Raw genomic sequence first — 10,954 nt, 5'->3', positions numbered from 1 at the left:
GTAACGTTACGCCAGCACCCGGTTGGGAAAAACGGTTTTCCTGACACTCGGTTTAGGTTACGAATTCCGATTTTTCGGTTACGAATGGTTACTAATCGGTTACTAACGCATCGAACCAATTTTGAAGAATTTGGTTTAGGTTGTGGTGCTAGTGTAACGTACCTCCCCATAATGCATGCCCTTGAACTTGGTGGCCGATATTATCATTTCGATTTAAAAAATGTGCCAATAATTTGCAATTAAATTGCAAATAATTGCAAATTAGTTTTTGAAATTTATTAATATATTATTCAAATATTACAAGTTAAAACCATTTTATTCAAATGTTGGTCCCCCTTCCAAGTTATCGAAGTCCGCTCCGCTCCCACCGGTCCCAATAGTGTTCTCCAATAAATCGCATACAAAAAACAACAATTAATTTTCAAATTATAAAACCATATTTGCAATTATTTGAAATCAGTTTATTAGACATGGCAGTTATATAAGATAATGCCAAGATACCAATTTCACGGACATCCATACTTACTATTAGTGGCAAGTATTATGTAGTATGTGTTTTTTATTCCTTATGAAAGTATGATTTGTATAAACTAACTCTTGAATCACTACAAATGTTACTCCTGTAACTCTTTCAGTTACTCGTGTCCTTCGTCTAGTAAGCTGTAGTCTGTTCCTCGAAACCAAAATACCCGCTAAATGATAATTAACTGCTTAAGTAAACAAAAACAAATTGTATGAGTACCACGTGTACATTGCCTCAATATTTATTAGAAATGATTATGATTATGGGTATTGAGAAAGGATTATTAAACTGTGTTAAATCTTGAATGGGGTGAAATAAAAGATAAATTATCAGCGATAAGGTTGCCAGTTAAGTAAAGGTAAACATAAAATTATTATGATACCTATATAATTTTTATACCTTTAAAATATTTTTTTGTAACGAAAAAACTATCAATTTACCCTTCCCTCCATCCGTTTATAAATCCACCACGCTCAAAAATATTCTTGTACCATAGAAAACGTTTATTATAAAATCAATAACTAATATTTATAAAAATTCTGTGCAAATAAAATCATGTTGACTATGTTTTCTAATCAATTATTTCGTGGTAATAGTAGAAAAAATAGGTTATACCTACATATATTATTACAAGTATGCACATATTAATAAAATGGATAACATTAGTAGTTACCTACATATTGAACTATTGAGAACTTACAATAAAAATGATTGTGTACCAAGTTAGTTCAAATTCAGAAATGTAAAGAAATTAAAAGAAAAACATATTTTGTCGAGCGTGGTATAAATTTAATAGCATGCATTATTACCTGTTGGCTGTCAACTTAGTATAATTGTATTGTTTACTAAATGTCAACATCCAGAAATAATTTACCAACACTGCGCAGTATTCAACAACCTATTTGTTTTGCATATTATAAAATGTTATTCAGTGATATTGACATCAACTTTGTTTTCTTACAAATCATTATAAATGTATGATTATTAAATAAATATATAAATATATATACATGTGTATAACATTTATTAAATACCTATATTGTATATGTGTATAAATTCAAATTAATTAAATGTATGTTATTCATAAAAAAATGAAATAAAAAACAAACAACTATGATAGGTAATGGGAATAAAAAAAAAATGTTATTTAAATGTTAATAACATAATATATTATATGTATATAATTATTAATTACCATATTATTTACATAATATTATATTGATGGATATATATTTAAAAAAAAAGGTTTGATATCTAAATTGTTGTAAAATAAAAGTGCCAATTAAAAAAACAGTGAGCGTTTTATTCAGAGTAGTGTTCAATGTCAATGCCACATGATTTCGTTCACATCTATCGCTGACTGAGCACGAATGAACTAAATATAAGACGAACCGGCAGTCACTCGCTCAGCTTCTGTTGGCAGGGAACATTCGCAAGAGAAGAAAAAATAAAAAATAAATTCTTTGGTGTTAAATTTATTAAAAGTTTAAACATGTGTGGAATTTGGGCACTTTTCGGTATCGATGTGCATTCAATTTCTAAATATGACAAAACGTTTTCAAAGATTCAACACAGAGGCCCAGACGCATGGCGATTGGAATATGATTTGAAAGTGAAAGTAATAATTTTAAAAAAAAACTTGAGTATTAAAATGTTATGTTATTGTAATTTTTCGAAATTTATTTTTTTAGAATGTCTGTCTTGGATTTCATCGTCTCGCAATTATTGACAGCCTTTACGGAATGCAACCAATGAAATTGCACAAATTTCCATTTGTCTCTATGATTTGCAACGGAGAAATTTTCAATTGGAAACAGGTAAATAAGTAATTACAAATAATTTAAAAGACGTTAGGAAATAATATATTTGAGCATGCAAAATTTAAGTACAAATTATTTTAGTATCGTAGTATGCTTTACCATACTTCATTTTTATTTTAAAAATGTTTATGCTACGAGTACCTATTTATTTTATTCTTTACATTTTTCAGTGCTTGAAAGTGGTCAAGACATTTTTTTTTGTTGCACTTTGTTCAACTAAAAATGTGTATTAATAAATTTCAAAAATATAAAAATTCTCGTTAAATGTACCTATTTTCTTTATAATTGGTTGTTTAACCGTATTATAAACAGTCTATAATTATCATTTATAATCGTTTTAATCTTAACTTAATCAAGTCCAAGTTAATACTTAATTAAATTATTTATATATTTGTATATTATAAAAATTTTTTTTTTTTAGTCTCTATTATCTGTATTATTTTATATGTATTATCTCTATTTACTATCGAGCTATCATAGTTTTTTACTAAAAGCTAATAAAAAAAAAAAAATTTTTAAGTTCACAAAAATCAATAATTTCAAAACAATCCTTAAATTAGTAAAAATAAATAACTGAAAAAAAATTATTATTATTTTATTGCAATTATATATAAGTTAAACACTTGAGACGAATTTTCGACATTTAAGAATTGTATAATAAATAACTTATTAATAATTGATAATTATTATAATAATAAGTATTACTATTAATTTGTTTTAGTATTTAAATTCCGGGTTTTGTCATATAAATAAAATACATTTTATTTACGTGTATTTTGTATAATGTTAATAGCTTGGAGAAAAACACGGTTTCAATTATGAAACTCAATGTGATGTAGAGAGTGTGCTACAACTTTATGGGAGTTTCGGTATTGAAGAAACATTAAAACAATTAGATGCCGAGTATGCGTTCTGTTTGATTGATTCGCTAAAGAAAAAAGTATTCGTTGCAAGAGATCCATACGGTGTGAGGCCATTGTTTTACTTGGCGTCCAGCAATGGTATTTTGGGAATATCTTCTGAAGCAAAAGGTAACCGTCATTGAATTAATAAATTATAATATTTAAAAATTTTCCTGCAAATATTTGGTACTTAAGCACACATCATTTCTATTTATTATGGTGTGATGTTATAATATATGTAAAGAAAAATTGTTGATTAGCATTTTATTAAAGTATGATTTTTACAGTGGTGAACAAATTAATAAATTATTTAAGAATATTACGTATTTAAAACTGATTTATTCGACAAAGATATTTTAATTTTACTTGAAACATTTTATGCATTGAAATACTTATAAAATATAAATAATTATGAAAAACGACAAATGCTTACTCAGATTTAAATCTATAAAATACTAAATTTTTGTAGTGTTTAATACTAGGTAACTCTATGTAGTCGATAAAGGTACTTACGAATAAAATTATTTAATTAGTACTCAAAGGTATATTAGTACTCACACTTATTTTAAAGTTTAAGAATAACGTTATAAATCAAATTAGTAATATCGGTTATTCATTATATGATTCTCAATCCAGATCATTATTTCATCACTTTTTATGTCGAAACAAAAATTAATATAATTATGTTGTAAACTAATACATTTATATAAAGCTATAATGTTAACTTTATCAATCGTTCTTTTAATGAGACTCACATAATATTATTGGAAATCATTCTTGAAAATTAATTCTTTCAAAGTGGAATAGCTATACCTATGTATAATACTTCTTATAAGCAATAACCTATAACACTCAGAGGTCAGTTAATCATATTTATCCAACTCATTTCCCCATATTAATTTATTCTTTCTTTTTATAATTGTGATTAATTATTACCCAATTATAATTTTTCACCATGGTTAAATATTAATAATTAATAAACCATAATTTTACTTAAATTCTATTTTAAAATGTTATAGAGTCAAATTGTAAGTACCTATAAACGAATTGCTAGAAAAAAACCAAATCTTTGTAATCAATAAAACTATACAATTGTTTGCAAAACAAAAGAATTTAAATTATGAAATTAATTTTCAAAATTACATTTCCTTAATTACTTTTCACTTATCCTTTTACTTATATTATGTATTATTATTTAATAGTATATAATATCCATACACATCGATACGCTGTAGTTGATTAGTTTTTTAATTATTATATAAGAAACACGATGATATGGATAATGTGTACATAAACTGATATACTTATATATATATATATATGTGTGTGTTTATATAAAAGTGTATAGTGTAAATGTATTATCACTAAATTATATATCTATATCACAGCTTTCTGCTAATCGTTAAATATTGTTAAAAAATTTTCGCAAGGTACACTTCAGACGATAAAGATAAGATCACAAGAATAAAGATTACTAATTTTAAGCATACAATTTTTTGTATACTTCAAATTAGTAGGTGATTACAAAACACTTCTCCCATTTCTCTACAGTTCACAATTTTCCATAACATTTAAATTTTAAATTATTTTTTATGCGTTTGAATAATTAAGTCATTTGTTAGTAACATTAGATTTAAAACACTGACAAATTGTGTTTTTTCCTGTATATTATACCAACTTATGCTGGGTTGCATTCAAAATTTACTAATTTAATGATTCATTAAAATTGAATGGACCAATCATGAGCCACTAAATTATGTTGGAACTAGAAAGGACCATAATTTTATTTAACCTCACTATTGGTTCATTAAATGTTTAGTGATTGTTCACGCAGCTCCCCAACATTATAGTATTTAATATAGTATTGCAATGAAAAAATACAAAATTTATACGCAGGTTTAACATGTTTGATCGATGAACTTGGACTTACCGAATGGGAAATGAAGCCTTTCCCCCCAGGTCACATGGCCGAGTATAATATTTTGCCTGGCGGAAAACTAGAGTTGATCTCATTGAATCGGTTTTTTAAAATCGAGGAACCTTTATTGCCACCAGTACCTTTGGAAGAAGGCAAGTTTAACTGATATTTTTATTTTTCGTAGACTATTTTTATTTGATGATAATATAAAATTCTACTTTAGGCTTGACTGAAGAAATTGTTCATGCCAATATTCGTACTTTACTTACACAAGCTGTTGAAAAGAGAATGATGTCGAATCGTCGTATTGGTTGCTTATTGTCCGGAGGGTTGGATTCTAGTTTAATAGCCGCCATATTGGTTAAGCTGTCTAAAGAAAAAGGTCTCCCATATCCGATTCAGGTAAATGATGAAAAAAAAAATTAGAACACATGAGAATTACGTATATTACTTATAATTTATTGTTGTGGATAGACATTTTCGGTCGGGATGGCAGACAGTCCTGATATATTGGCAGCACGACAAGTGGCCAAACACATAGGTTCGGAACACCACGAGGTGCTCTTTACCGCCGAAGATGTGCTGAGCGTACTCGACAAAGTGATTTACACTCTGGAAACAGCCGACATCACAACGATAAGAGCATCGTGCGGTAATAACATAATAATAATTTTATTAATCACACCCATTCTCTCTGTCATATTATTGCTCACACCGAAATATAGCTTATCTGCGGACATACCCTTTAGAAGACAAGTATACGGTGCACGACATCATATAATTTGTATGTTTGAAACTGATTCTTACAGGTATGTACCTGGTGTCACGGTACATAAGTCAAAATACCGACACGGTGGTCCTGTGCAGTGGTGAAGGTGCCGACGAGGTGGCGCAAGGTTATATTTACTTCAGGGACGCACCCACTCCAGACCACGCGCACAACGAGAGTCTCAGATTGCTGGGTGACATATACATGTACGACGGTCTGCGGGCCGACAGGACAACGGCAGCACATGGGTATGTAATATCGGCTGGATAATATTTCATATAATATTACTACTATAAGTATTTGCTAAAGATCTTCCCGGGCTTACTCAGACCAGGCCATGCTTCTATGAACAATTAGAAATTCTAAAAGGACCAAAACTATAAACAAAAAAAACATATGATACTATTGAATATACATTATAGACAAGTACAAGTGAGATATGATAAAATGTGCTTGCTATTTTTATTATGAAAATCCTATAAATAACCTATAATAATATAAGCTAACAGTAGGACTACATTTATGTAGATGACATATAACCACGTGTTTTGATAAACCGAACAACAGGTGACTGTTCCCAGATCCGTTGAAACGCAATAACTAATTGTATTTTAGAAAAAATGTATAATCGGGCCGGGCTTCCTCACTAAAAAATATTACCGGACCGGGCTGTAAATTATCAGCCACTGCAGACCTCTAGTACTTACCAGTTGGCAGTTACCTGGAAACTGTCATTACCTATAGGCTATCATTGAATAATAAATGATCAAATGCGGCAATGACTCATCTACCAATTGTGATTTTCAGACTCGAGTTGAGGGTACCATTCCTAGATTTGCGTTTTACTCAGTATTTTTTGAGCCTCCCCAAGACGATGAGACAACCACAAAATCAAATTGAAAAACACCTCCTCCGTTCAGCGTTCGATGGCACAGGTCTGTTGCCGAACGAAGTGTTGTGGAGGCACAAAGAAGCGTTCAGGTATAATATAATATTACATTAACTCACAATACGTACTCTGTATAATGTGGTAATTTACGCTTTTTTACAAGTTAAGACAAATGTACGTCTCGTTGAGTATCTATTTTAGCTTGTTGGTAGTTAGCGCGGTAAATATAAATTAAAATGATGAGTATAACGAAGTTGCACTATGTAGACACATATTATATACGATATATAGGAAGGATAGGGATATGGATAACTAACCTATTCCTGAGAAGGATCGAGTGCCACCATTTAAATTCCATTAATGAGTACAAATTAGAAAATTTCTATCACTTTATTTTGGTCCATCTTAATTGCATGCTATGTATACAATTTTAATAACAATAATTTACAAATATTGTGTTCAAAGATCGATTTTGAGTGGAGCAGTGGTGAACAGTTATTTTTAATGAGAGGGTTTAAATAAAAAAAAATGATATGCATATGACATATTATGTACACATACAAAAATATTTTTAAAATTGTATTAATTTGTATACGTTTATACAAGTAGTAAGACAATACAAAGGTGGGGGGAGTCAGGCATAATACCCATAACACGGTTTCCTGATGGCTAAATAAATATTTTATTTAGTGCTAATTTGGGAATTTTATTACTATAGATCGATACATAAAAGTCAAGAAATAACTCTCAAGAGGGTGTGATTCATTTATCAACACTTTAAATTCACCACTTATATAATATATCACGTTAAATACTTACTACACTATTTTACTTCGATGATTTGATATTATATAGGTATCAGGTAGTGTATTATAGCCCATAGGTCACGCCCGCTAAGTTATTGAGCTTTTTTTTTTTGAAAACTTTTTTACTATGTTCGTTTAAAAGCCATATAGATTACGGACTACTGCCTATATAATATAGGTTTTATAAAAAGATTAGCACAACGACATCACTATAGCCGTATACCTATTACGTAATCGATATTCATCGACCGTCAATGTTTACCTATAATGTACCTATACATAATTTAGCATCAAACGAGCGTATTTTAATTTTATTTGATATATAACTATTATAGGTAATACTGTAGTAAATTAAATTAATAGGTACCTACCTGGCTACCGATACACTTCAATAAAATACATTTTTTATTATTGACCTTATATTATAACCACGCCATGTTTAATAAATTTAGGGTAAAATAATATCTATTTTTTGTTTCGTGGTTTTCGAAGTTGAACTCGAGGCATTTTAAAATAATGGTTTAACTTTGCTACCTTTCAATATTGATCCAAACTAAACAAATATAATATACCCAGTACCTATACATTACGATTTTTAATTCCATAAAAAGAAACTTTCGTTTTGTTTATCTTTATGGCTAACCAAGCTATATAGCTAAAATGGATGGAAACGTTTTTTTTTTTATTCCTGTTAAAATAATTAACGAACTTGAAATAATATATGGTTACAGTGATGGAGTCACAACGATCAAAAAATCATTGTTCAATATTATCCAAGAATGGATTGACCCGAAATACACCGACGAAGATTTAAAACAAGCAGCAGTAAAATACCAACATTGCCCTCCGAATTCAAAAGAGTCGCTTTACTATAGGTATGTAGTAAAGTATATATACCTAACCTAACCTATACAGGGTGATTCACTAAGCATGCTAACCCCCTTTTCTTCAATAATACATTTATTTAAAATCTGATTTTTGGAAATTTCAAATATAATTAAAGACCACATTTTAAAATCCTTAAAGTATTTTCTGCTATATAAGGAGTGTCTTGTGGAGACGTGGCAATACAAACTTCTGTTTTGCGCCTTTTGCACGATGATGGATTTTTTAGATATAGGGGCTATGGTGAATTGAAAATGCTTGTCATTAATATTAATCATTAATGAACTGACATTAATAAAAATGCCCCAAGTATAGGAAATACTAGTCCCAATATACAACGTTTATTTTATATTATTGTAAAACTATTTTCGAGGACTATTATCCTGAGTACAAACATTTTAATAACTAAGAAACTACTCATTCCAAAATTGAATTAGGTACAACAACATTTAAAAAAAAGTTAGTGTTTTCATAGGACAATCCTTATGTAGGTAGCACAAAAAATATATTATGGTCTTTAAGTTGGTATTTTTAAAAATTCCGAAAATCAGATTTTATGTAACTGTATTATTGAAGAAAAAAGGGTGAGCATGTTTGGCGAATCACTTTGTAGTTTGTATATATATTATATTATGAATACAAATAAAATATTATTTGTTCCTTTAAATGTTCAACGCTCATTGTCTCATAGTAAAATATATATTTGATATTATTATTAAAATTTAATTATTTTTTCATAACTTCTTATAAAAATACGATAAAAACAAATTTACCAAAAAATATCTTACTTAAAGTTAAGAAGTTTAATTTTTGTAATGATAATCATCCTTATTACTTTCATCAAATGTGAAGTTTGAGTGCCTATATATATTTGTACCTAATAAAATAATATTATCTTAATATACCTACTTCGTGTAAGTAGTATATCATTAATATGTAATGTACATTCGAAATATTATGTTATTAGTTAATTTGTATAGTTTTTAACTGTAAACTATATCATTTCATAATGACTAGACTAGGAGTCAATGAACAGTACACGAAGGACTTATGTACTGACACTACTAACATACAAACTAAACCTATTACAATTATTTAAATGTCTGATTTATAGGGACATGTTCGAAAAATCCTATGGAGGATTATCTTCTAAATTCATGCCTTACTTTTGGATGCCCATGTGGACTCAAGTTAAAGATCCATCTGCAAGATTTATTCAACATTATGCAGCTAAATAATGTGCATTTTTCAATGTTAAGCTTTAGTATAATATACTGTATTATTTTAAACTTTAATTCAAAACAAAAATGTTTTTGTTTTGTATTTATATTTAATCCATTGGTATTTTTCTTTTGTTAAATATTTTTATGTTGCAATTTAAAACTACTGCACGGTGTTATAAAGTTTAATTTGAGTATTGATTTATTGATTAAGTATTGTTGAAACGGGTTTGAAAATTTCAAACGGATTATACTTTGTATTTATTATAACTGTTTAATTAATATAATAAAATTAAAAATTATAAATTTAAGAACCTTTGTTTTATTATATATAGTAATTATTGTAACATATTCAGCTTTTTTTTTGAAGAACCTATTCCAATTATGGAGAAGAGCCACTAACAGCACCCGACCTGTCCAATCCTTTCAGTCAATATGGCTTCGTCTAGTTTCTTCTGCGCCCTGCTACATTACCAACAACAACCTTCACAAAGATCTTAGATCCAAAACCTTAACCAACTTTCCCAATTATACTACACTAGATTTCACAATAAACTTCAATCACACACGAACCCACTAATCACTAAACTGTCAACTAACACACTTCCAAACAACCCACCCCGTAAACTGAATAGAAAATGATGTACTTGGAGATCTTCTTCTTTAGTACGTGCATAAAATAAGTGATGGGTGTTAGTGTATTACTATACCAGGAACACCTTTCAAATTTAAAAACTTCACTGTTATTATTGTCACTTTATAGGGTTACCTCCATAGTCTCAAGATTCACATTAACTATTTTCTATGTCACTTAACAAACCTACTTGTACAAAAAATGTATAGATTGTAGATTTATTTTAAAAAATATATATATTTATTTTTCTGCCCGGTTGATGCGATGTAAGTATAGCTATGGAAGAAGTCATGGCCAGACAGCTGATCTAACCTGTGTTAGAGGGAAATGTAAGGTCCACAGGTGGTTCGCCTCCGCTGTATGTTTGGGAGTAGTCTTTGAGTCCATCTTCCTCTTAGTGATCGATTCCACCTATTTTTTCCAGGAAGCTGTGCTGATTGACCTCTCTTCTATTTTAATTGTGTTAATCCCTGTGGCGGGAAAGTCTTCCTCGATCCTCCGACGCACCCTGACCCTCTCATGTACATGTTTGAATCGCAAATGAATTGGTAGGTACTTGGCGTAATATTATATTCAACCCCTTAAAAT

The 10,954-nt window shown here is 29.2% G+C and overlaps 1 protein-coding gene across 1 annotated transcript; it reads left to right on the top strand.

The window, feature by feature from the left end:
• The first annotated feature begins 1,858 nt into the window (after window positions 1-1,858).
• Window positions 1,859-9,961, top strand: LOC111033668 (asparagine synthetase [glutamine-hydrolyzing]). The gene is made up of 10 exons (XM_022314540.1): window positions 1,859-2,141; window positions 2,215-2,340; window positions 3,137-3,374; window positions 5,142-5,315; window positions 5,387-5,565; window positions 5,638-5,815; window positions 5,973-6,180; window positions 6,740-6,913; window positions 8,359-8,502; window positions 9,627-9,961. Exons 1-10 carry the CDS (start codon window positions 2,016-2,018, stop codon window positions 9,748-9,750), a joined length of 1,671 nt encoding a protein of 556 aa, XP_022170232.1. The 5' UTR covers window positions 1,859-2,015; the 3' UTR covers window positions 9,751-9,961.
• Window positions 9,962-10,954: the final 993 nt, after the last annotated feature.

The sequence above is a fragment of the Myzus persicae genome, unplaced genomic scaffold, assembly GCF_001856785.1.
Source record: "Myzus persicae strain clone G006 unplaced genomic scaffold, MPER_G0061.0, whole genome shotgun sequence".
NCBI lineage: Eukaryota > Metazoa > Arthropoda > Insecta > Hemiptera > Aphididae > Myzus > Myzus persicae.
Note: the sequence above shows the minus strand (reverse complement) of the source record. Positions and strands in the feature narration are given on the sequence as shown.

Excerpts from the sequence above, each read along its gene's own strand:
- LOC111033668 (XM_022314540.1), top strand. The coding sequence starts at position 2,016 with ATGTGTGGAATTTGGGCACTTTTCGGTATCGATGTGCATTCAATTTCT. Across the intron at positions 6,914-8,358 it reads AGGCACAAAGAAGCGTTCAG|TGATGGAGTCACAACGATCA; the intron begins GTATAATATAAT and ends ATATGGTTACAG. Across the intron at positions 8,503-9,626 it reads AAAGAGTCGCTTTACTATAG|GGACATGTTCGAAAAATCCT; the intron begins GTATGTAGTAAA and ends TCTGATTTATAG.